The sequence below is a fragment of the Marmota marmota genome, unplaced genomic scaffold (assembly GCF_001458135.2).
Source record: "Marmota marmota marmota unplaced genomic scaffold, marMar, whole genome shotgun sequence".
NCBI lineage: Eukaryota > Metazoa > Chordata > Mammalia > Rodentia > Sciuridae > Marmota > Marmota marmota.
Window position 1 is genome coordinate 3,763,733 of NW_025999960.1, and position 27,409 is coordinate 3,791,141.

General features: G+C 40.2%; 1 protein-coding gene across 10 annotated transcripts; it reads left to right on the forward strand.

Annotated features, from left to right (window-relative positions):
* Positions 1-621: 621 nt before the first annotated feature.
* Resf1 (retroelement silencing factor 1) lies at positions 622-25,491 on the forward strand. 10 transcript variants are annotated; one of them, XM_048802501.1, is made up of 7 exons: positions 624-765; positions 2,302-2,375; positions 3,272-3,362; positions 5,714-5,720; positions 16,122-20,702; positions 22,119-22,202; positions 22,797-24,599. In XM_048802501.1, exons 5-7 carry the CDS (start codon positions 16,175-16,177, stop codon positions 24,182-24,184), a joined length of 6,000 nt encoding a protein of 1,999 aa, XP_048658458.1. In that variant the 5' UTR covers positions 624-765; positions 2,302-2,375; positions 3,272-3,362; positions 5,714-5,720; positions 16,122-16,174; the 3' UTR covers positions 24,185-24,599. The 10 variants fall into 10 exon arrangements, with proteins under 10 accessions (XP_048658460.1, XP_048658458.1, XP_048658456.1 ...); XM_048802499.1 differs by lacking the exon at positions 5,714-5,720; XM_015493212.2 differs by lacking the exon at positions 5,714-5,720 and having other exon boundaries at positions 22,833-24,599.
* Positions 25,492-27,409: the final 1,918 nt, after the last annotated feature.

The window sequence follows — 27,409 nt, forward strand, 5'->3', positions numbered from 1 at the left end:
CGCTGGTCCTTTGGGTACGGGTCTCTTCAGACGGAAGGCACTCTTGGAGGGTCTTTCAAGTGTGTTTGCATTCCTTAGAGTTAGAATTGCTTGCTTTGAATTAATTGTGCCTATTGCAGTGTTTGTAGTGCCCAGCATGAAGGATTGCCATTTTCTTGGTTAAGAACCTATAGAGTGAAATTGTTTTGAGTAATGTGAGTGAATAAAACATTGAAAAGCGCTGAAGCAGGTGGACCTTTTTTTAATTTCTCCCCCTCAACTGCATAAGTCGCACCTTTGCCCAATGAGACACTCAGCCTCTGGAGTTGTCGGGATTAAAGGCGTATCACCACCATAGCAGGCTTCCGCTAAAAAACTCTTGCTTGCTATTCTGTGCGTCTGGTTTGCAATCTTTCCTGCTGGTACACACAGGGGATCACATGGTCGCTTCAGCTCCACGCGATTCCTCTATAACAATTCGGACACAAATTAAAGTTATCCGACTGCTCGAGTTATTCCAACAAACAAATGAAAGAGCTTGGCAAACCTAAGGCTATTGGCTGAGCTTTGCGTAGCGGAGGCTCATCTACCCGGCACTAGGACCGCGGCGGCGAGGCACGCGCTGCCGCCGGCCTGGGCGGGGCTCAACTGTTGGGAGCCCGAGTCTCGCTCCTCGCCCCACCCCTAGGGGCGGACCCGACTTGACTTAAACTCCGGTCCCGGGAGGCCGGGGGCGTTCTCCCGCTTCTCTGGGTTTGGTTTGAACGCTGTCCTCAGCGCTTCTCGGTAAGTGTGAGGTCGGGACCCCGGCCCCAGGCTCCTCTTCGGGGATCCCAGGCGGGGCGGGGTCAGGGGGATCCCGAGGCGCCGGCGGGACTGAGCTGTGCGCCGCGGCCCAGCGCTTTTGTTCTGCGCGAGGTCCGAGCGTCGGACCGCCCGGTACCTAGGCGTCCGGGCGCGCGCCCCGCGGGCCGCCACCCGGGGCTGCGCGGCGCACTCGGTGTTGCCCGCTGCTGTGGGTCGGCCCTGCCCTGCAGCCCAGGCCCAGCCCGGCGTCGGGAGGGCCCCGCCTCGGTGTTTGCTTTCCTTAAATTTCGATGTGCTTAACCTTAGAGGTCGCGGCCGGCGAGGACCGGAACGCGTTTTGTTCTACTGTGAGGCGGTTGGTCAGGCGGGTTTGTGAGTGCTGCTTATTATGTCTTTTAATTCTGTCGCGTCGTTGGAGTGATAAGAAGAACCTTTGTGGTTTGTTGTTGTTGTTGTATGTTTGTTTGTTTTTACTGTTTAGGTTTCCCTCCTTCTCGGCCCTATTAAGCAAAAGCGTCCTGGAAGAGAATTTCTCTGCACGCATCTACAGTTGGCCTATGAAGGCGTGTGTGCAGAAGATGCTCTATTATTCCTTGCTAATAGTTAGTTCCTCGAGGCATTTTAAAATGCATACCCACTTTAGGTGGTCTCCAGGGACGCGGGATTCTCTAAGCAAAGGTCCTTAGCGTCCTGAGTTTGGCAGCAAGCTTTCGGGGAATCATTTCTGTGCCAAGAGTTTATTAGTAGTACTTTGAATACCTACCTTGAAAATAAAGGCAAATGACGAATATGAGCTTGGGGTGCATTTTAATGGACCAGCCTCAGAGTTTGTTTAGTGATTGTCGTTTTTGTATCAAATCATGTTTGTTTTTGTTGTTGTTGTTTGGTACGGGGGTTGAACCCAGGGATACTTAACCATTGAGCCACATCCTTAGCCATTTTATTTTATTTTATTCTTTGTGGTGCTGGGGATTGAAACCAGGGCCTTGTGCATGAGAGGTAAGCACTCTACCAACTGAGCAATATCCCCAGTCCCCTAGCCCTTTTAATATTTTATTTTGAGACAGGATCTGGCAGAGTTGCTTGGGATCTCGCTAAGTTGCCCAGGCTGGCTTTGAACCACCTTCTGGTTCAAATCCTCTTCCTCTGAAGCACCGCTGCACCTGGCCCATTTTATTTCAGTGTTGACTGTGCACCTATATTAAGGTGTTAGTGTTTTTTTCATTCCTGTACAGTCGAATTCACGTTTACTATCGCAGTTTTTTTTTTTTTTTTTTTTTTAATTGCTGAAGTATTATTGTTTTGGAATGATAGGACAATAGTGGGCCTGGAGGAGCACATGAATTCGAACCAACCTACTGGTATTTTGTGGACAGACCCAGTTTAATGTTTCTGTTTTTAGCATGCTTAATAAGAATTCAGTGAACTTATTGTGCCTTCAGTGCAGCCTTAAGGAATTCACTATCCACAGCAATGTGCTTTTTATTGATCAAAATGTTTTTTTGCTGTCCCTAGAACCGAAGAAACAAAAGCTCTGGGTGGAAGGGATTGACCTGTGAAAGGACATGTAAACATACAGTATTTAAAGAGTAAGTCATTTAAAAGTAATTATGTCACCGACCTTGATTTAACCAGGTAATTATTCACACTGTAGAATAACTTCTCTGTTGTGGAATAAAATGTTAATTCAATCAATCAGCATTGGATAATGAGTTTGTCAGTTTGGGCACTCAGGAAATTGAGAACTGTTTTTACTGAGCTATGTTGGGAGTCCCCTCCCCCAAGAGCCGCCCAATGGTGAGCCCTGCTGACTCACATGATCCTTACCCACCAATCAGAAAGCACCCTGTGCCAACTGTCAAACTGTTAAACTGTCATAACTGTCAAACCACCCTGGCTCTATAAATATGCAGAGCTGTTCCTCAATAAATGGGCACTTCTCCGACAACCAGCCTTGTCTGGTAGTTCTTTCAGGCTAGATGGAGGGTCTGGGGTGAGTGATCAGTATCTAGGAAAGGGTTTATTTTGGGAAGAATCAATGCTTTGGTCTCCTCCAGAAACAGTCTTTCTAGGCTTGATGGATATCTCCTTTCCCAATACATTCTTTGACACTGGGAAAGAATGTATTGGGAAAGGATCAATGTGTTGCCTTCTTCCTCTTCCTAGGCCACACTATTTTGGGGTTTGTTATTTCCCATATGTAACAGGTACCCGCTTTTTGTTTTTTCCCCTCCAACCCAGGGCCTGGTGCCCACTGAGCAAGCACTCTACCACTGAGCTACACCCTTAGCTCAGGAAGAGGTTGTTTATAGTGATGTGACTGGTTGAAATTACCTAGGCAGGGGTGTACATAATGTGCTGGCACTTATTTGATTTATTTATTTATTTATTTTTGTAATAGAGATTGAACTTACAGGTGATTCACCACTGATCTATATCATCCCCCTTTTCCTTTTCTTTTTTTTTTTTTTTTTTCTGCATATAGATCTTACCAAGTTATTGAGGGTCTCAGTTGCTCAGGCTGGCTTTGAATTGGGATCCTTCTGCCTCAGTCTCCAGAGTTGCTGGAATTACAGGTGTGCACCACTATGCCTATATTGAATGTTTTTAGCATGGAGGGTCGTGGGAGAGCACCATTCTGGGAAAACTAGTCCTATAAAGCCAAAGCAATTATCTGTGAGGCTTATCTCTAGTAACCACACAACTTGTATTAGGAAGCCTTATGTAATGATGAAGGCTGTTGTTCCCCACAGTCATACCACACTGCTTTGTTTAAGGTCTCAGCTCTGTTGCTGACTATGTAACTTCACAGCAGTGTTCTGTTTCAATTTTCTTATCTGTGAAATGGAATAACAAAAAATGCATACCTCATGGGATTATTGTGATCAGTTATATGAGTTTCATACATGGAATACTCATAGAACAGCTACGGGCATATGATAGTACATATTAGCTATTGTCATGTTAGAGGAAGTGTTTTGTGACCTAATGCATTTAACATTGTCTTACAGGAAATTCATTTTGCTTTTTTTAAGCTCTAAGTAAATTTATGGAGCTTTGTGTCATTTTAAACCCATCCCTGTAGATCCCCACGAATGCTTTCTATGTCAGTTTGAGATAAAGCAAGAATAGTTCATCAACCCTGGCTATTGAAATATAAGTTAAAGTTTATTTTGAAAGAAGCCTTTAGTTGTGTGTGGTAGGGCATACCTGTAACCCCAACTACTTAGGAGGCTGGTGCAGGAGGATCACAAGTTTGAGGCCAGTCTCAGCAACTTAGCAAGACTTTGTGGGGGGCATTAGGGGGAGGCCTTTAGAGAAAAAGGTAATCTTATAGACCTTGAAGAATTCTAAGTGCATGTAGGAAGGCAGCTATGCAGTGCTTAAGTTCTTGATGCCCTAAGTGTACTTGTACATGAGGGAAACTGGGAGAGTGGCCTGTTGAAGCAAATTTCTCCAATGAGATTAGAGCTGTACCTTTTGTGCTCAAAGTTATAGTTGCCAAGATTTAATGACAATGACTTGAGATTCTCTTGAGATGTATCAAATTACAAGGCTTCTTTTGTAGAGTCTTGAGATGAAAATATCACTGTTAAAACTTAATTGGATGGTGTGATTTGTTAAACAGAAACCATAAGCAGATTGCTTTTTTTTTTTTTTCCTTTTTGGTACCAGGGCGCTTGATGACTAAGCTACATCTCTAGCCCTTTTTAATATTTTATTTAGAAATGGGGTTTTACTGAGTTGCTTAGGGCCTTGCTATGTTGCTTAGACTGATTTTGAACTTGTGATCCTCCTGCCCCAACCCTTGAGATTATAGGCAGTTTCCTGATGCTTAAGTTAAGTTAAAAATGTTTTCATGTACATATGGCTAGTTTTTTACTTTTAAAATTTTTTAGTTATAGATGGACACAATACCTTCATTTTATTTATTTTGTATCTGGTGCCGGGGATCGAACCCAGTGCCTCATGCATGCTAGGCAAGCGCTCTACCAGTGAGCCATAACTCTGGCCCCGGCTAGGTTGTTTTTAAATGTACTTATTCCTTATTAGTGATCATAAATGTGAGGGTTTATTTATGGGTTCTGGCTTTCTATTGACCAAAGCCTATCTTGCATGAATACCCCAGTGTTCTTGTTTACTGTTTTGTACTAAGTTCCAAATATCAAGTATAAGTTTTCCAAGTTTGCTTTTTTAAGATTGTTTTGAATCTTCTCATCTCACTCTTCATATGAATTTTATGATGAAATCTTCAATTTCTGTAAAATCCTTAATTTTTAAAAAAATATATTTTTAGTTGTAGATGGACATAGTTATTTATTTTTATGTGGTCCTGATGATCAAACCCAGTGCCTTACATTCACTAGGCAAGCACTATACCACTGAGCCATGATTCTAGCCCCAAATCCTCAATTTTTATTCTGTAACCTAGTCAAACTAGTTTCTTAATTCTATTAGTTTTTTAGTGGATTTAATAGGATTTTGTATGTATTCATTATGTATCTGCAAATGACAGGGTAGTTTTAGTTCAGTTCCAATCTGGATACTTTGCGGGGTATAACTGCAATGGCTAGAACCTCTAGTAAAATATTGAATAGAAGTGGCAAGGTGGAATCCTCATGTTACTCCTGATCTTTTACAGGGAAAGCAGTCATTCTTTCACCATTGTTATTGGTATCAGGAATGATTCCCGATTCCCAACCATCTATTGAAGGCTTGGTTCCCAATATAGCGATACAGAAGTGGGACTTTTGGGAATCATGAGGGTTCTGAGCTCATCTGTGGGATGCATTGAGGGATTCATGGCTGAATGGATTATTGGGAACTTTAGGAGGTAGGACCAAGTTGAAGGGAGCAGGTTCTTGGGGACATGGCTTTGGAACTGTATCTAGTCCCTTATCCCTCTTTCTCCCTCTCTGCTTTCCAGAAATGAGGTGAGCAGATGTGCTCCATCATGTTCTGCATTATCACAGTGATGGGGCCAAATGAACATGGACTGAAACCTCTAAAGCCAGGAGCCAAGCCTGACATGGTTGTGTAATCCTCATGATTTTGGAGGCTGGGACAGCCTCAGTGATTTAGTGAGACCCTTTGCAAGTTAGATCCTGCCTCAAAATAAAAAGGTCTGGAAATGTTGCTCAGTGGTACAGCACAGCACCCCTGGGTTCAATCCCTAGTATTGGAAGGAAGGAAACCATGAGTCAATATAATCTTGTCTTTTTTTTTTTTTTTTTTTGGTACTTGGAATTGAACCTAGGTGTACTTTATCATTGAGCTATATCTGTAGTCCTTTTTATTTTTTTACTTGTTTTTTTAGTCTAATTTTTTTCATATTAATACATGATGATGAAATTTGTTACATATTCAGTATACATACACAATATATATAATCAACAATGATAGTTGTACATAATAATGGGTTTGTTACATATTCGATATACATGTATGCTATAACAATAAAATTTGGCCAATTTTATTTTTTAGTTTAGGACAGGTTCTCACTGAATTGTGGAGGACCTAGGTACTGAGCTTAGCCTCAAACTTCGGATCCTCCTGCCTCAGCCACCCAAGTGGCTGGGATTATAGCATGCACCATCATGCCAGCCTGATCTGTCTTTTTGGCCTGTGTCTTTGGAATTGTATAGAGTTGTCTGCCCTTATGAACCACTGCTACACCCAAGGGAGGATTGTTGAACTCATTAATTTGTTAGGACACTTAAATGATATTTTGTAATCAAAGCATTCAGCACAGTTCTTTTTTGGTACCAGAGATTTAATTCAGGAGCGCTTTACCACTGAGCCAATTCCTGGCCCTTTTTTGAATTTTGAGACAGGGTCTCAAGTGTTTAGGGCTTCACTAAATTGCTGAAGCTAGTCTCAAATTTCCAATCCTCCTGCCTCAGCTAGGGAGTCACTGGGATTATAGGCATGCACCACCACGACTGGCCTTGTGCTGTTCTTGATATGTAGTAAGTTTCCAAATATTAACTGTTACATTTTAATTTTTATTTATTTTTTTAATACTAGCTAAAATTTTGAAATAAATAATATAAAATTTAGAACAATTGATTCTAGAAGTCCAATTTCAAGGACTGATAGTGTAATTTCTTAACTAAGAATAGAAAAGGAGCTACTATAGGTTGACTAAATCATGACACTTCTGAAATTCCTGAAAAGTGACTTAATCCCAAAGTGTTGGCATCTGTGGTTTTGTTGATTTTTTGTTGTTGTTTTAATATTATGTATGATTTTTTTTTTCACATACTTTTATTACAGATCAGTTTTTTTCAGTGAGAAATCCTGGCTTTGCACAATTTATCCACATCAGTGAATAGTCTACAAGAAATGTTGCTTTTTGTAATATTGGAGTTGTCAACTCTTATAAGAAATAGAGGTATAAATTAAGAAATGAGTTATTTTAGGCTGATCACTGTTGCATTCTGCAGTAATACAAATTTAAGCAAAATTGAACATGTGCTTCTGTAGCGATTTCAAAGAGGTTTTAAAGACAAAAGTCACATGGGGAGAGAGGGGTTACATTAATTGTTAGTGAATTTGTTTAGCTTGTATAGACAGGTTAGCAAGCTCTCTTGTAAGAAAAATATTGTATAAAAGTGGATTGTTCGAGTATACTAAACAGATTCTACTGGTGAGCTACATCCCAGCCCCACAAGAATTTTCTTCACCTTAGTGAGATCTTTAAGAATTTTTTCTTGGCTGGACATGTGGCTCAAGCTGTAGCGCGCTCGCCTGGCATGTGTGCGGCCCGGGTTCGATCCTCAGCACCACATACAAACAAAGATGTTGTGTCTGCTGAGAACTAAAAAAAATAAATAAATATTAAAATTCTCAAAAAAGAAAAAAAGAATTTTTTCTTTTTGATACCAGGAATTGAACCTAGAGGTACTCCTCCACTGAGTCACATCCCCTGCCCTTTATTTTTTAAAATAAGGTCTTGAGTTACTTATGGCCTCATCAAGTTGCTGAGGCAGTCTTGCACTCCTCCTGCCTCAGCCTCCAGAATCACTGGGATTATAGGCATTTACCTCCCCCCCAGCAAGATCTTTGATAAATTTTTAATGTAAGTCCACATCCATAGTAATTATATTTACCACTTATTTATAGAAACTCATATCCTTTTTTTTTCCATTATCACAAATGACTTTTGCAACTCACAGCTTGCTATTCACAATTTCCTACACTTTGGATTTGAAGCAACTAGCTGTCTTTCCAGTTTTTTCACAGGAAATAGTAGCAGTAGTAATGCCATCTGAGATTTAAATCCCCCAGTTGTCAAATCTAATGATAGACATTGTCTGTTTACAGGAGGCAGGGTTTGGAGGTTCTTTTTTTTTTTTTTTTTTTTTAGATGGGTTCTCAATGTGTTGCCCAGGCTACCTGCTTCAACCTCCCAAGTCACTGGGAATATAGGCTCATTGTACCACAACCAGATTTTTTTTTGGGGGGGGGGGGCACCTGGAATTGAACGTAGGGGTGCTGAACCACTGAGCCACATCCCTAGCCCTTTGTGTTTTTTAAATTTTGAGACAGGTTCTCCCCAAGTTGCTCAGTTTGGCTTTGAACTTGCTATCCTCCTACTTCAGCCTCCCAAGTCTTTGGGATTACAGGCATGTGCCACTGTGCCCAGCCCACAGCTGGACTTCTAAAATTAATTAATCATTATTCTTTTTTTATGCTACAAGAGGTTGAATGCAGGACCTTATTGCATCCCCGGCATTTTTAACTTTTTTTTTTTTAGATTCTTTTCAAGTTTCCCAGGCTGAGCTTGAACTTGCCAAGTTCCTGCTCAGACTCCCAAGTACCTGGGATCAAAGGCATGCATCACTACCCCAAGCAAATTAAACATGGTGTAATCTCTTCAACTGAGCTACAACCCCAGCACCAAATTTTAAAATTCTAGACAGTAAAATTTAACCTTAGATTTAGCTCTCTTCTCTACCAGAAAATCAACCACCATGGTTTATAAGTAAAAAGTGCTGAGTAATATTATCATTATGACATACAGAAAGTCTCCAGATTCCCTATAAAATAGGAATGTGTGAATTATGACCCTGAATTCTGAAATTTGGGCTATGGCTCTTTATCAACCTCAAAAAGGACTGCTTGTCTCGAAGTGAGGGCCAGCACAACTTACCAGCATCAGCACATTAGAATTGTCCATCTTGTAAATGGTAAAACTTGTTGGCGGATGATTGGGATTATTAGAGCCAAATTATGCTAACTACAGTAGTTCCAGTTTATTGGTGGGGGATATATTCAAGACTCCCAGATGGAAACTGAGTAGTGTTGGGTATTTTTTTTCTTTTCTCTCTCTCTCTCTCTCTCTCTTTTTTTTTTTTTTCTCTTTTTGGTGTCAGAGAGTGAACTCAGGAACACTCAACCACTGAGCCACATCTCCCGCCCTATTTTGTATTTTATTTAGAGGCAGGGTCTCACTGTTGCTTCCTGCCTCACTGTTGCTGAGGCTGGCTTTGAACTTGTGATCCTCCTGCCTTATCCTCCCAAGCTGCTGGAATTATAGGTGTGCGCCTGGCTGTACTGGATACTATATTTTTACTGTGCATACATTATGATAAACTTTCACCTTCTCACTTAAAGGAAGCACTTTTACAGAATTTTTTTTTTCATACTTGAATTACCATCACGATTGCTCTGTCTTGTGCTTTCAGGCCATTTTTAAGTAAAATAAAGGTTAGTTGAATGTAAGCACTGAAAACCATCTATCTGAGATGCCTACCAAGTGACTAGCAGGTAGATAGCATGTACAGAGTAGATACATTCATGTGCTGGATAAAGGGATGATTCATATTGTGGGCAGAAAGCTGTGAGATTTCATCATGTTACTCAAAAAGGTACATAATAGTAAACCTGTGAATTGTTTACTTCTGGAGTTTTCCACTAAATCTTTTTAGGTCTTGAAAAGCAAATCGACGAATAAGGGAAGACTATCCCATATCTCCAGTCAGAGTTTCAGGTTTGCTCATTTACCTACACTGTATCTTACGAAGGGTATCCTAGGACAGTTCCCCACAACAGAGTCTAAGAATTTAGTTCCTTTAATAGCCAAGATGCTGAATAAACTGGAATATTCATCAACAGATAAATAGATAATGAAAATGTGGTATATGTGATGGAATATTGTTAACCCAAAAGAAAAATGATTTGCAGCAACTTGGGTAAGTGGAGGTCCTTATCTTAAGTGAAATAAGACAGGTACAGAAAGACAAGTACAAAGTTGATTTCATAGAAGAATGGAATGAAATAGTGGTCACTATATACCGGAAAGGGCAGGTAGGAAAGAGGCATGAAGGGACAGAGGATGTTAAGGGGCACAAAAACAGAGGCTTGGTTTAGTGGCCCACACCTGTTACAGATATAAAGTCCAAATGTTCAAGGCCAGCCTTAGTGACTCAGGCAGACTTTCTCAAAATAAAAAGACTGGGAATTACCTAATTGGTAGAGCATTTGCCTGGCATGTGGAAGGCTGCGGGTTTAATCTCAGTACCAGAAAGTGGGGGGGAAAACAGATACGGAAAATTATTTCTGGTTTTCTATTGCATATTAGGGTAACTTGTTAACAATAATCTATGCCTTATTTCCTTTTAAAAATTTTTATTTGTTCATTTTAGATATAAAATGACAGTAGAGTGTATATTGATATCAATTAACTTCCCATTCTTTTGATTGTACAATCCATCAGTCTATGCCTTATTTCAAAAAACAAAAGGAGAAAAGCTTCCAAAATATTAAAATGATTGCCTTTAAGAAGATGCAGGTACTCTGATCATTGTATACTGCCATGACCCACACAGCATCACAAACTATCTTGAGAAAAGGCTACTGGAGATGGAGAAAAATACAGAAATAAAGAAAATAGATAATTTTAAGCAAAGCTGGGGCCAGATGGGACACTGCTCTCTGATGGAGGACAGTGACCCAGAACTAGCTCTGCAAATTTATGATATAGGGTCTCATAACCAGGAAGTTAAACTACAGGGACTTTGTAAATTGTTCAAGGCATATGAATTAACAAGAGGCTTCTTTTGTGTATTAAAAAGGTATAGAGCTAGAAACATTTTTGTAGCTATCCTACTGTTACAGTGCTAGGGACATCAGTTATCCTGCTGCACCCAGGAAGCCCATTGTACTGAAATATTGGATAACTGTTAAGTGTCAGATCCTAGTGTCAAGGCTGTTAACATCCTTGCCTTTTGGCAAGGAATGTTTCCCACGTTGGCTTTTGCCAACACTGCAAAATCAGTTGATGACATGGGGCTCTTCTGCTTTTCATAGTATACATGTTTTGAATTATCATGAATTATATATCACCATAAATATATTTAATAATTATATCTCAATTTTAAAATGACTATAATGATACCAGGCACTGTAGTATACTCCTGTCATCCTGGCAACTCAGGAAGCTAAGGCAGGAGATAAAGAACAGCCTGTGCAACATAGTAAGACCCTGTCTCAAAATAAAAAAAGAAAGGGCTGGAGATGTGGCTTAGTGGTAGTGTAAACTGCAGTACCACCAAAAGGAAATATAAAGAAAAAGAATTCAGTGTGTTGATGGTATCTGCTTGCTATTATAGGCCTGTGTGCTGACTGTAACTTCATGAGTATTTGGACACCTGGGTCCAATCCACAGTAACTGTCAAAGACTAGAGACAGGTCCTACCTACAACTAGCGGACAATTAGTCCCTCTCCTATAACTTAGGTACTTCAGTTTTTTTTGTTTGTTTTGTTTTTAATGGGGAAAGGATGTGGGTGTGTATGTTCAAGGCTTCTGTTTTCTTACTGATTTTTGGCCATTTTTCTATTCATCATTGCAAGTAGGGAATTGAGATCCTGTGTCTTAATCTATTTTGTCTGTGTATTAGTGTAGCCATTCCAGCTGCTATAGATTGAATGCCCCCGTCTAAACATCATGTTGAAATTTAATCCCCATGTGAGGTGTTCAGTCAGTAGAAACTACCATGTTTGAAGGTGGGACCTTTGGGAGGTAATTAAGGTTTAGAGGAACAATCTGAGCTTGGATGCTTGGTCTACATCTTGCCATGGGATGCCTTCTGCTGTCTTAGGATGCCATCAAGTCCCCACCAACAGGAAAAACCTCACCAGATTCAGCTGCCTGGTCTTGGACTTTCCAGCCTTCAGAACCATAAGCCAAATAAATATTTATTTATTTATTTATTTTTTAATATTTATTTTTTAGTATTCGGCGGACACAACGTCTTTGTATGTGGTGCTGAGGATCGAACCGGGGCCGCACGCATGCCAGGCGAGCGCGCTACCGTTTGAGCCACATCTTCAGCCCCATATTTATTCTTTATAAACTACCCAAGGTGTGGTATTCAGTTATAGAAATAGAAAATAAAGATAGGAGATTTCTTGTGGCTGCTGTTTGAATGATGATTTTTTTCCATCCCGTTAATCTGTCTCTTTAAGGTGTGTGTCTCCTACAAACTACGTAGAGTTGGATAGTTGGGTAGTTGTATCCAGTCTGGTATCTCTGTCTTTTAGATTGATTAATGTTATTTTGATATAATTGGGTTAATATCTGCCATTTTCTGAGTTTTATAACACTTTATTGTTTTTCATTGGATGAATTTTTTTATGGTATTGGATAATGAACCCAGGGGTACTCTACCACTGACTTAACATCCCCAGCCATTTGTTTTTTTAAAAATCGCTGGGATTACAGGCTTTACCATGGGCTTTACCATGCCCAGCTAAAAGAATATTGCTTAATTTAGTATCTTAATTTCTTTAATGATATTTTCATTATATATTTTAGTTTTGTGGAAACATAAGTTATTTTTATTGATTGATTTCTGATATGGAGATTAAACCCAGGATGGCTCTAACTCTGAGCTCTATCCCCAGCCCTTTTTTTTTTCATTTTGAGACAGGGTTTTTGCTAAGTTGCTGAGGTTGGGCTCAACTCCTGCCTTAACTTCCCAAGTGACTGCAATTCCCAGTGTGCACTACCAGATGTGGTAGAGGAATTACAATTTTATGTAAAATTGTACGTATTCTTTGATGCAGCAAAAAAATGACATACACATGGCAGTGTCCATTCTGGGTGCCTTGAAACCAGGATAAGGAGCAATTGCAAATTTTCCTCTTAAGAGATTTTTATGAAGGGCTGTAAATAAGACTAGCAGTACAGAACCCTAAGAGATTAGTAATTATGTTTGTTGAACACTCAAAATCCTATAGGCTGTGTGAATTAATTACCCCATGGAGACAGTCTGATGCCAAGAAGAAAGGGGAATGGGATGTTATTTATTTGGGTGCTGCACATGCTAAGCCTGTAACCTGCCACTGAGGAGCCATACCCCCAGTCCCGTGTGTGTGTGTGTGTGTGTGTGTAATTTTTTTCCCCTTAGAAGAATAGGCAGCAGAGTATGGGGAAGTAGTATATGAATTGGAGTAGCTGGGGACCAGGGAGGAGAAAAAAGTTCTGAGAGGATCGAAAAATAAACCTATTTTGAATATAAATCAGATTTCAATACAATGAAGTAGAATTGTGAGGTAATATTGAGTTAGATGTCTACGTTTCTTGACTTTTCTTTTTTGTCGGGGGAGTGGGCGGTGGTACTGGGGATTGAACTCGGGAGTATTCAACCACTGAGCCACATCCCTATCCCTATTTTGTATTTTATTTAGAGACAGGGTCTCACTGAGACGCTTAGCACCTTGCCATTGCTGAGGCTGGCTTTGAACTCATGATCCTCCTGCCTCAGCCTCTTGAGCTGCTGGACTATAGGCGTGTGCCACTGTGCCAGGCCTGACTTTTCTTCAGAAAATTTTAGGTGCTTTTATGCAAAGAAGGAGATGCTTTCTTTTTTCATTCTTTCTTTATTGTACATTATTTTTTTTGTTCTTGGAAGTTGTGGAGATTGAATGCAGGGCCTTGTGCATGCTAGGCAAGCACTCCATACCTGAGATACAGTCCCAACCCAGAGACGAGTTTTGTTATGGTTTAAATAAAAAAGTTTTTCTCTAAAAGTTTGTGTGTGAGACAATGCAAGGAAGTTTAGTGGTGATATGATTGCTTTATGAGAGCCTTAACCTAATCAGTGCATTAATCCACTTGGATGGATTAACTGGTGGTTGATCTATTAGAATGGTCTAAGCAGGTGGAGTACTTGGGAGAAGGTAGGTTGCTCTAGGGCATGCCTTTGCGATATATATTTTTCCCTGATGAGTGGAGCTCTCTCTCTCTGCTTCCTGATTTTTATGTCCCGAAGTACTTTTCTCTGCCTTGTCCTTCTACCACACACACTAGTGAAAAAGCTGACTAAAACAGGTTTTTGTAGGGGGGTACTGGGGGCTGAATCCAGGCCCTAACTAACACACAGTAGGCTAGTACATTGCCACTGAGCTAGTCCCCAGCCCTTTCTTTAGGCATTCTTGAGAAAACTTTTAACTATCATGACAACTCCCTCCTTCTAATTTGAGTTTTCAGAGTGCTTATATATGCTCTAGTTTAGTTCTGTGCTAGCAAAAAAGGAGAAGGGAGTGGGGGAAAACCCAGTTTACAGTAGGCTCTGTATTAGTTTGCTCGGACTGTGTTTGAGAGAAAACTCCAGACCAAACGTTCTCACATTGCTCACCACTTACCCTCTGGCACCTCTATGCATCACTCCCCATCAACAACCAGCTACCTAATAGACTCCAACTGGGGATATTACAATTAAATTCGTTTTGTTTTATTTTTTGGTACTGAGGATTTATCCCAGAGGCCCTTTGAAGTACTGAGCTGCATCCCCAGGTCTTATTTTTTATTTTGAGACAGGTTCTCCTTAAGTTGCTTAGGGCTTCCCAAAGTTTCTGACAGTGACCTTGAACTTGACATCTTCCTGCTTTCAGCCTCCCAAGTTGGTGAGGTTATAGGGATTCAACACTGGCTTTTGTCCATTTCCAGATTTATCAATGGACTGTTGGTGAGAGTGCCAACTATTTTAACCTTTTTGAAATAGTTTGTCACTTTATCAAAATTATTTTTATGTGTATCTTGACACATTGATTTTATATATAGGCATTTCTAGAAACATTCAGCACAAATGTAAAAGCACATACGAGATGTTTAGTTTTGGGAGAAAAACCACTTTCTTTTTCTTTACTTTGTTTTTTGTATGGGGGTTGGGGATTGAACCCAGGGGCAGTTTACCACTGAGCTATATCCTCAGTCTTTTTTATTTTTAAATTTTGAGACAGATCTTCCTAAGTTGACAAGTTACTAAGTTTTACTAAGCTACTGAAGCTGGCCTTAAGCTTATGATCCTCCTGCCTCAATCTCCTACATTGCTGGGATTCCTGGATTGCACCACTGCTTCCAACTCAGGCCTGCTTTTCTTGTCCCCTTGACTTTGCTTGAGAGACATCTCCAGCACATGGTATTGGATGTCCCTTCTTCCTTTTTTAAGATTCATACAAGATGCTTTGGTTTTCTGAGAATTTGAGGTCTTACTTTGTTGCCCAAGGCTGATGTTGATCTTGGGATCCTCCTACTTCACCTCTCAAGTGGCTGGGATTATAGGAATGTGATTTTATGCATGAACCAGTGTTTGTTTAGGGAATTGAATACAAGGGTCCTTTGTACTCAGTTACATGATGACCTCCAACTAATCCTCCTGCCTCATTTGTCATCACAAATTGGTTAGGATTACAGGCATGCTTCACCCTTCCAGGCTATGTCTAGAAAATTTCTGAATAAAGTAATGTACTCTGTTTTTGTTATTGTTGTTTTCTTTGTTTTGTTTTTTTTGCTTGAAACTAGCACAGATTAGTTCGAATAAGAAGCTTATGAAAACAAGCAAAAGTAGGGTTAAGGACATAGCTCAGGTATGTCACATGTTCAGCTTGAAGGAGGCCTTTGGTTCGATTCCCTAGCACTGTCCAAAAATAACAAGTAGAACATAAAGTGATAGCCACTTAAATAACAGTAATAACCATGTCATGTAAACGAATGCCTCTTATACATTCTATACATTTAATTGTTGTCTTCTTATTGCAGCTTTTGTTGCTATTCCTTTTCTAAGATTATAGTGTTTTTTAGTCTCAAAATTTCAGTAATTATGATAGACATAGTTAGCTACTAATTTAAAAAAAATGTTTTTAGTTGTAGATGAACACAATACTTCCATTTTATTCATATATGCTGAGGATCAAACCTAGTGCCTCACACATGCTAGGCAAGTGCTCTACCACTGAGCCACAACCCCAGTCCCAGCTACTAATTTTTTTAGAAATCCTGTCTATGCAGAAGATCAATTTAATAGCAAATCTTTATTTCTTGCAGATTCCTGATATTCAAAAACATTTTTATTCCACTGCTACCATATCACACCAGTCATGAGTTGGAATGCAAAGCCAGAAGGTGATATGTTACCACCGCCACCACCACCATATAATAAAAGCCAGTCATCTGTTCTGCACCAGTTTTTTATAAACCAGCTTACCACAACATCTCCAAGTTCTTTCAGCTATCTTGGAAATAATGAAGCATGCATGTATTCCAGTAATTCAAATCCAGTTTCACAGTATCCCAGTAATTCAAATCCAGTTTTACAACCAGTGAAAAATACCAGAAATTATAATACTCCTCAAATTCCTGTTTCTAATACGCAAAACAGGACAGTGATGGCCTCACAAACATCAGTAGAAAGAATAACATGCATGCAATATACTGGACCCAGACAACCAAATCCTAATTTGCAAGTGTCTTCAGGAGTTTTGCAAAATGTATGGTTGAATTCATCAATGAGGAATTCCATGCCTTCTCATGTAGAGGCAACTGTATGTCATCAGGCTGATGTTGGAACTAATATGTCTAATGCTCATGCACTACAGAGTCAACTTGTATCATCAGATAGGTATTCTTTGCAACTACAAATGAACACTTCAAATTCTATAAGAGCTCCTGTAACTTTTCAAGATCAGGGACTTAGCCAATCACTATCAGATCGACAGGTTGATTGGGTGCAACAGTGTACATCAAATGAACAGACTTATCGTGATTATAGACGACCTCCAAAGCAATACTCTTATTCATCACAAAGATTTTTACAAGAGCCAGCTGTTCAGAAACAAAACATTGCACCACAAAGCTATTTACAAGAGCCAGCTATTCAGAAACAAAACATGCTATCTACATCATCTCAAGTTAAAAATTGTCAGCTTCCAACCTTAACGCACGTTTTACAGTCATCACAGACTCTGCCTGTGTCCTCATGTCAATACCCTACACAAACAAACAAAAGACCCCCTCCTCTTCTTCCTTACCCTTCCGGAAATGGAAGCCAGCCTTTGCCAAATTCTCAACATGTTATAAAAAACTTGCCTACAGAAGTTCCTCAGAGTCCTGAAGTGTGCTCATCTGAACTAAAAGACTCAACTAAAGGCTTTCATCAGCTCTGGCCAAATATTAGTGAAAATTTAAACACAATTGGAAATTTCTGTGATTTGAAAGTACATACTAATATTGCACAGCCTTTTAATGAACCAGTTAGATCTTCTGTGGATAGTGTTCAGACTCCTGCTCAAAATAATCAAGAGAAAAGAATGGATTCCTGCAATCCAGCTTCAAATCTGGTACTAGACACAAAAGAAAAGTTAGTGAGAGATATTAAATCATTGGTAGAAATTAAAAAGAAATTTTCAGAACTTTCAAGGAAAATTAGAATTAATAAAAATCTTCTAATGGGTTATAGGAAAACAGCAAATAGCTCTTGTAGTGAACCAGCTCAGCCTTCTGAATTCTCAACCCAAGGAATATCTGCTAAAAGTGACAGTCACTGTTCCATGGAATTGCTAACAACATGTCTTAATCTTTGGAAGAAGACACCAACAACAGCAACAGAAGAAGCTTCAAAACCTTCAAAGGAAAAGCAGTGTAATGAATTAAAAACAAACACAACTGCGCATGGAATTTCAGTGACTACAGAGGGTGATGAGAAGGGGTTTTGTTCAGTTGAAGGAAATTCTCAGAATAAAAGGGCAGAGTCATCCCAGGAAACAACCTTGACAATGATAACACAAAATTATGACTCTTCTGGTGCAAATGTACCCAAGGGCTCAGAACTTCAGATTGCTATTGTGTCACCCTTGATTCTTTCAAATGTCAGATCATTGCCTCACAAAAGAATGACACCTGAAGCTTTACCTGAACTGGTGTATCCAGTTATCAAAGAAGGTAGTATTTGTAGCTTACAAAGTCAAATGGAAAAAAATAAAATAGTGGATGCTTCAGTGAACATCAATGTTAACAGTCCAGTAGCCAATACTACAATATCAACCAATGCTTTTCCACTAACTCAGAAGGAAAAGCGGAATGAGCCAACTAGTGGTAATTCAGAACACACGCCTAATACCAGTCAAGGAAAGCACTGTCCTCTGGGTGATCAGCAAGCCTCATATAAATCAAACAGCATTTCTGTTGAGAGTGATGATATATTACTGATTGAAAATATTTGTTCTCTTGTTGAAGGTGATATAACTTATAATTCTCAAATAGCAAAGATATTCAACTCTTCCCCTTTGGAAAAGATCGACCCACAGAAACTCTCTTCATCCTATCAGCAAGTGATTAATAGCAGTCAACAAAAAGAACAAGTAGATAATACCACTACAAATAAGGACCTTGGTTTTCAAAGAGATGAATGTGTGCAGTGCACAGATGTTCCTCATGAAACAGTTGATCATTCCGAGTCACTGGAACCTCCAGGGTCGTTACCTTTTAAGTATATTGAAACAAACAGAGGAATTCCAGAGGAAAGCAAATTAGAACAAACCATTGAAAAGGAAAGCACAGGTGAAGATGTATGTTGTTCACCTCCCACGATTCAGCAGAGTATTTACCCTCAAGAAATCAAGGCAGCCAGTGATGTCACTACCCAAGATCCTGCAAGAAAGGAGATTCATGATGATGACACACCCATGTTTTATCTACATGACCAGCTCTCAGAACTTCTAAAAGAGTTTCCCTATGGCATTGAAGCTGTGAACTTATGTGAAAAGTCTGGGGGCCAAAAAGTAACAGGTCAAATCTCACAAGATCAAACTGGCGATAAAACTATTTGTGATTCTCAGGACTCCACAGACCAAATACAAATTACCATATTAAGCTCAGAACAAATGAAAGAATTATTTCCCGAAGATGGTGAACCCTGTGATGTAGACACAGAGGAAGCCTGTGAGGTAGATAGGTTGGCAGAATCTCAGACAGAGAAGCCTATGGCAGAAAGGAGCCTGTCTGTCCCACAAGCAACTACCTCAGAAGCCAGTTGTGATTCTACAACATGGGACCCAGAAAAAGACAAAATCCATTGCTGTGCATTGGGTTGGCTCACAACGGTCTATGAAGGAGTGCCTCAATGCCAGTGTAATTCCATCAAGAGTTCCACCCCAGAGGAAGAGAAAGGGAAGGATCACTGTTCTCCTTTGGAGACCAAGAGTTGTAAACAAGGAGAGACAACCTCAGAAAGTGATATCACTATCCTTGAATTTAATGTTTCAGATAATCCAAAGACAACTCTTACTCTGGTGGCTGAGAAAAAAAATTTTCCTGAAATATGTGGTGAGAATATAAAATATACATCTGAAACAAAGAACTGCTCACTAAGGACAGAACAGGAATTGCCTGGTCAGTTCTCTAAATGTGATGGCGATAAAAAGGACACATCTAAAGCGAAACAGGACAGCTCCCTAAAAGAAAAAGAATTGAATTGTCAATTTTCACCAAAAGGCAACAAACTAGATGGCTTGCAAAGTAATACAAGAAAAAGAAAATTGAAATTTCATGAAGTGTCTTTTCACTTGACTAATAAAATGACAATGGTTTGTGAAGAAGCTTCCCAGGTAAACCAGCAGGAGAAACACATACCACAGAACTCTCATCCACTCCAAGTGAAAACTAAAGAGCTACATAGGAGGAATGGTTCTTTGGGACATTCATTATCACCAGAAAAGAAAAAATTTAAGTTTAGGGTAGGTACCTCCAAACAAAGACATACAGAAGAAAGAAAGTTAGACCAAGGGAACATATTGGATGGGGAGATAAACAAGGAAAAATCTGATAAACAGGAACAGAAGAAAAATGTGGGAGGTGCACTCAAATTCTGTAATATTTTGTCAAACCCTAATGAGAGAGACAGTGTTAAAGAAAACACAAAGTCCTCAGACTTGAAGCATAATTCATCTAAGAAAATCATAACACCGCAGGAATATTTACAAAGGCAGAAGCATAAAGAATGGATGGCCAACAAAACATCAGAGAAGACATGTGTTAATGTACCACATGATTCTGATGGGAGGCCCAGTCAGCTTCCTGTGCAGATGGGGAACTCTGGGAAACCAAATGGGAAACCAGGCAGCAGTACAGAGGCTTCTAAAGAACCAGCAAATGTGTTGACCAGCAATGTTAAAAGCCTCAAACTCCACCATTCTGAGAAGTCTAAGAATGACAATTCAAGGAATGTTAAAGGAAGAGCTGAGCGCATGCTGCCTGACAAAGTGTGTACTGATAAAACCAAAGCTGACAAAAAATCCACCAATACAAGTAGTGAAGTTGAATTCCACCAAATGCCTCCCCAAGCAAACACGCAAAGAAAGTTGTATCTGAACAGAGTTGCGTTTAAGTGCACGGAACAGAAAAGCATTTGTCTCACCCAGTATGACAGTTCACCACCCCAAAAGCTTCAGAAAGACAAAGAGCAGGAAAAGAACCCTCAGAACTCTTCTCCTGTGAAAGACACCACAGGAAAACCAAGCATGTTAGAGTTTAAATTATGTCCAGATGTACTGTTAAAGAATGAAAACTCTGTCAAAAAAGGGAATGATCAGAAGCCTCATTCTAAGGAGCAAGAGCAAGCCCCCGTGCAAGGTGAAGTATAATTTTCTTGATGTGTACAACATGATGAAGAGGTGTAGGTGATAAAAGGGCCATGTGAATGTGTTACACAGTTACTATTCGTTATTGTCAGATAATGTTTCCTTGAGCAATGTTTGTTTTAGATTTGTGGCTCCCTTATTGTAAATTATAGTAAATTCATAGTAATGACAAGAGTTACATAAAATCATAAAGTTTGCCAAATACAGATATTTCATTTACTATCAAGTTATATTGTGAGGGCTGGAGATATAGCTCAGTTGGTAGAGTGCTTGCCTCACTTGCATGAGGCCCTGGGTTTAATCCCCAGCACCACCAAAAAAAAAAAAAAAATTGTGAGCCAGGTGCAGTGGTGCACGCCTATAATCCCAGCCACTTGGGATAACAAGTTGGAGGCCAGTCTCAGCAACTTGGCAAGGTCCTGTCAAAATAAAAAATGAAAGGGCTGGGGATGTAGCTTAGTGATAAATTGCCCCTGGATTCAATCCCGATTGCCAAAATTAAGAAATGATAATATTATCGAAAATATTTTTTTGACTTATAATTTAAAAGCAGTCCTGTAAATTGAAATTTTGTTCTAAATATTGGGAGACATGTAAGGTTAGTAGGAAGGTCCTTTTGTTCATATAGAAATTGATCAATTTATTTTCATCTTTGAAACTGTCAATGACTATTTCCGTAAAGTGCAGATGGTAACATCTAATCTGCACATGAAATGGGGACCAGAAAGCAGTGTCATCCAGTAGTAACTTATGTCACTAAAGACAGAGTGGCAGCCATGAGCAGAGCAGGAATAAAGGAGAAAATGACTGACTAGTTGTTTGTACTCATTTATGTTTGAACATTCAGGAGTTGTGATTATTAACATAAAGCACTGTGCTTAGAAATCCAGATTGGAAACCTAAAGGATTTTGAGTAAAAATCTGTCTCTGCTGTGTTTTTCTGACTCTCTGTTGGGGTGTATAAAGCTTCAGCATAAACAGGGTACGTTTTCATGGAAGGTGAGAGGAATGTGTGATGAGAATACAGAATTCAATTTGTTAAATGTGGATGATTCAATAATCCATTTCATTTGGGTCCTTAGAACCTGAGGCCTTGGGTGTAGCCACATAAGTGGAAGTAGATGGGCCATGGGACTGGCTTGCCCTCTCATTTCTTTGAATACCCCAGATGTGTCTGTGTTTCAGCCCCCATAGGGAAACGAATACAGAATGTAAAGAGAAACTTTTATTAAAAATAGCTAATTTTTCATTGGAGGTATTCAAGCACTTCATACATCATTTTTCCAGGCCCAAACGTATCTTGGTGTATTCCAAAATCTATTTTCAACTTAATGTGATATTTCTTCATTACATTACAAAAAGAGATGAATAACAATATGTAGAGATCTGAAAATAAATATTTAAATAGTTTCAGGAATAAAAAGTACAAAAGAAGATTGGATAAAATGTGTGACTGTGAAGAAAAGGAAGCAGGAAACCAGCCAAGAAACAGGTAAAATTGTCTATTAATTATATTATTTGAAACCATGTAAATTAGATTATGATTTTAATGCTTAAGAAATGATTTTATCCATATCCTTTTAGTCATTCGATGTTTTTATGAGTGGTAAGAGGGCATTCTCCACTTTTCTGTCATGCCATATGGGCTAGGAAGCTGGGGTCTATTATTTCCTTTTAAAAAAGAAAGTAAATCTCATCACTTTGAGTTAGCTAAGGGGTTTTCATATTTTTCCTATATGAGGCCATATAGTAAACGTTTTAGATATCTCAGGTTTTTAGCCTAACTGCTCAATTCTGTCATTGTACCAAGAGAGAGGCTGCAAATAATGTGCAAATAAATTAGTGGAGACTAAGTTCTTAGTAAACTCTTTACCAAAATAGACAGCAGGCTGGACTTGCCCTCAGGTCAGAGTTTCCCTCCTCTTAGGCAATTTACAAGTTAGTCATTTTAATCCTCAAAGAGGCTAGGATATTTCCATTTTAAAGATGAGACATCATTTTGGTGCCATGGACTGCATTGACCCAGACATAGCAGTTAGCGCGAATCAGGGATCTGATGAGCTTTTCTCTACGTGTGTCACTGAAGGACCCTTTATAATGAGCAGCAACTCTACCTCTGCAGCAAACGGAAATGATAGCAAGAAGTTCAAAGGTGACAGCAAGAGTGCCAGTGTCCAGCCCCCTGTGATCCACATCAACAAGCTGCCCAGTGAAGTCACCAAGGGCGAGGTACTCTCCCCAAACCGAGCACAAGCTGAAGTGGTCCTGCAGGCTGGGAACTCTGTCCATTCGGCAAACCTGACCTCGGCCACAGCTGTGGATGCAGGGATGACAATAGCTGGGCACAGCCCTGTGCTCAGGATCATCATAGAGAACGTCTTCTTCCCTGTGACCCTGGATGTACTGCACCAGACTTTCTCCAAGTTCGGCACAGTCCTGAAAATCATCAAGTTCATCAGCAACAACCAATCCCAGGCATTACTGCAGTACGCAGATCCTGTGAGCGCCCAGCAAGCCAAGCTGTCACTGGACAGGCAGAACATCCTTGATGGCTACTGCACACTACGCATCTACTTCTCCAAAATCACCAACCTCAAGGTCAAGTACAACAACGACAAAAGCCATGACTACACACGCCCAGACCTTCCCTCTGGGGACAGCCACCCTCCACAGGAACAGACCATGGCCACAACCTCTCTGTATGCAGGAGCTGGGTTCCCTCCAACCTTTACAATTCCTCAAGCCGTGGTTCTTTCTGATCCTAATGTGCATAGAGCCCCAGCCCTGTTGCCCACCCCAAGCCTGGCAGGGCCTGGGAACTCCATTCTGCTGGTCAGCAACCTCAATCCCAAAAGAGTCAGACTCCAAAACCTCTTTATTCTTTTCGGCCTCTATGGTGATGTGCAGCGGATAAAGATGTTCTTCAACAAGGAGAACGCGCTTGTGCAGATGACAGATGGGAACCAGGCCCTGCTGGCTATGAAGCACCTGAACGGGTTAAAGCTGCATACGAAGCCCATCCACATCATGCTGTCCAAGCATCAGAGCTTAGATCTGCCCCACGAGGTACAGGAGGGCCAGGGCCTCACCAAGGACTTCAGCAACTCTCCACTGCACCGCTTTAAGAAGCCCGACTCCAGATCCCTCCAGAACATCTTCCCGCCCTCCGCCACCCTGTTCCTCTCCAACATCCCACCTTCCCGAACAGAGGAAAACCTCAAGGTCCTGTTCTCCAGCACTGGGGGCGTGGTCAAGAGGTTCCAGTTCTTCAAAAAGAACCGTAAGCTGGCACTGATCCAGATGGGCTCCGTGGAGGAGGCAGTGCATGCGCTCATCAACCTGCATAATCTTTACCTGGACAAGAAGCACCATCTGTGGGTCTCTTTTTCCAAGTTCACGTCTTTGGCTGGGCTCCCTGGAGCCACTTCCATCATTCAAAAAAAAAGCCATATTAAGAAGAAGCAGCTGAAGTGACCCTAACAGACCAGAGATTTTATTGTTCTAAAGAGAGAAGTCAGTTTACTTTTTTAAAAAATAAACTTAATCTAGCTCACCTTGCTGACAAAGAAACATGAGCCATTACTGGCTCAGGCTGTAGCTCAGTGGTGAAGGACTTGCCTAGCATATATAAGCACCTGTTGTCCCAGCAACACAGGAGACCAAGGCAGGAAGATCCCAGGTTCCCGGCCACCCTCAAGGACTTGGCAAGACCCTGTCTCAAAATAAAAAGGGCTGAGATTAAATGCACTCCTGCACACACACACACAATAAAAAGTCACATCTATACAAAATGTACATTGAATGTGGATCTTTGGGGGGTTTTTTGTTGTTGTTTTTTGGTACTAGAGATTGAACTCAGGGGCACTCGACCAGCCCTTTTTTGTATTTTATTCAGAGATGGGGTCTCACTGAGTTGCATAGAATCTCACTGTTGCTGTGGCTGGCTTTGAACCCATGATCCTCCTGCCTCAGCCTCCTGAGCTGCTGTTGTGTGCCACAGTGCCCAGTTGAATGACTTTATTAAGCCAGGATAAAGGTAAGGGAACCCAGCCCTGGGCTATGAAAATGGGGTTGACAGGAGGAAACACGAAAGGCAAGAGCTCATGTGTATACGCTTCATTAACTCTTTTCCTAACATTTTTGTCCCATTGATAAATGTATAATTTTCTTCAATTTTTTGATTGTATATTGGTCATGTATGAAGAGTAACAAAGAAAATAAAGTAACATTTCTGTTTCTTTAGATGAGACTAATTTAAGACTTTGCAAGAGAAGCTTCAGTGCAGATGGATTTGAGAAAGTACCAAACCCTATAAAAGATTCAGTGTTTCAGACCTACAAACAGATGTACCTGGAGAAAAGAAGCAGAAGCCTTGGTAGCAGCCCTGTAAAGTAATCCCAAGATGTGGTTTTATAATTGCCACTAGGAAGTTCTGTTTACTTTCTGTTCAGCATCTTGCTGGAAATAACTCAGGATTGCTTCCACAATAAAGATTTCTCATCCAGAGAGTTTGGTTACCAGTTATGTTTCATTTATACTGCTTAATTAAAATGGCTTGACAACTTTGTGAGTTAAGAGACATAAGAAATGGATGATATTTGTCAGTGAAGCTATAAGGTGTTTGATCCTAGACATTGTAGAACCACAATGATTATTTAAGAAGGCTTGTACAAATGCTACCTGTCCATCCTGAGGGATGACTGTTCCTCAGCTGAGGGCTTGTTCATTTAACTTGGACTGTACATATTTCTGTTTCTAAGCTACATTAGCAAAACTTATTTTTCAAAAACACTCACTGTGAATGTCAATATATTCTTAAGTATTTTATACCTAATTGTAAACTTTTCATTTCTTGTTTTATACTGGTTAAAGCTGACCATAATTTTTGCATAATGTCTTAATGTTACTTTTCATACTTGAAATAAACATTTATTTTTAAAAAAAAAAAAATCACCATAGTTTTGTTACTTTGTTTCCTAACCTCACAGAAGGACATATTTTGGGAAGGTTTTTAAAATGCTACACCAAGGCTAGTGACACACCTGTAATCCCTGTGATTTGGGAGGCTGAGACAGGAGGATTGTAAGTTTGAGGCCAGCCTCAGCAAATTAGGTCCTCCACAACTTGTTGACCCTGTCTCAAAAAATAATGACAGGGACTGGAGATTTAGCTCTGGTGGTAGAGCACTTCCCAAGTGGTAGAGCCCTTGAGTTCAGTAACTGGTATCAAAAGGAAAATTCTTCAGTGGTTATATAATAGTGTTTCAGAAACAAGTATAATAATGATGTCTAACTCATTCCACCATCATTTCCTCTTTCCTCCCCTTTGCCCTATCTAAAGTTTCCTCACCTCCCATGCTCCCCTCCATCACCATTATGAGTCAGCATCCTCATATCAAAGAAACATTCGGCCTTTGGTTTTTTGGGATTGGCTTGCTTTACTTAGCATTATATTCTCCAACTCCATCCATTTACCTGCAAATACTCAATGTTCCACTGTGTGTATATATACCAAAGCTTTCCTATCCATCTACTGAAGGGCGTCTGGGTTGGTTCCATAATTTAGCTCTTGTATCTCACTGTAGTTTTGATTTACATTTTTTTGATAAGCAAGCATTTTTTCACGCCTTTGTATTTTTTTAATAGAATTTTTAATATTTTTTTCCGCGGACACATCATCTTTATTTGTATGTGGTGCTGAGGATCGAACCCAGCGCTGTGCTTATGGCAGGCAAGTGCACTACCACTTGAGCCATATCCCCAGCCCTACCATTCGTATTTCTTTGGAGAAATATCTTCAAATAATTTCTTTTAAAAATTGTTTTTTATTATTTTATTCCTGATTAGTGATATTTTACTTTTTGAATTCCATATGTCTCCTGGGTATTGATCCTTTTTAGGGTGTGTAGCAGATACATTCTCTCCCAGTCTGTGGGTTGTCTCCTCCCTACGGCACCTCGGTTGTTTGTCAATGTTTGCTTTTGCTTCCTAAAAATTTTTTGCTTCAAAAAATTATTGCCTGCTGTAATCCCAGCAACTGAGGGGGCTGAAGCAGGAGGATCCCAAGTTGGAGGTCAGCCTCAGCAATTTAGACCCTATCTCAAGAATAAATAAAAGGGCCCAGAATGTAGCTCAGTGGGAGAGTGCCTTTGGATTCAATTCTCAGTACCAAACACACACACACCAAAAAAAATGAAGAGGGGCTGGAAGGCAGGTATGTGACATGTGCCAGGCCATGGGTTTAATCTCCAGCACCAAAATACTGAAATTGAGCCACAACATTCCAACTCATATTCAAAGTAAGCTGGTTACTCAAGGACTTTATTATTATTTATGGTGCATAGGATTAATTGCACCATCCTAGAAGCTACCAACCTCATCCTTTCCTAAATTCACCCCTAAATTGGTCCATCTTAGAATGACAGTGGAAGACCTGAAATGGGAGCATGATCTTTCTGTTGGACTGGAGTAGCCTGGTGCTTACTTTGACCAAGATAAGGATAAGTGTTTCAGACCTACAAACAGATGTACTTAGAGAAAAGAAGCAGAAGCCTTGGTAGCAGCCCAATGTGAACTGTGCTAGCCAGTGATGGCAGGCATTGGTGCCTCTCTTAATTTGTCTACATGGGATACTGAAATATATTCAAAGGTGCCTTTGAGTTAACCAGTTACCTAGTCCAGTTGTAGCTAAGGGGTGGGA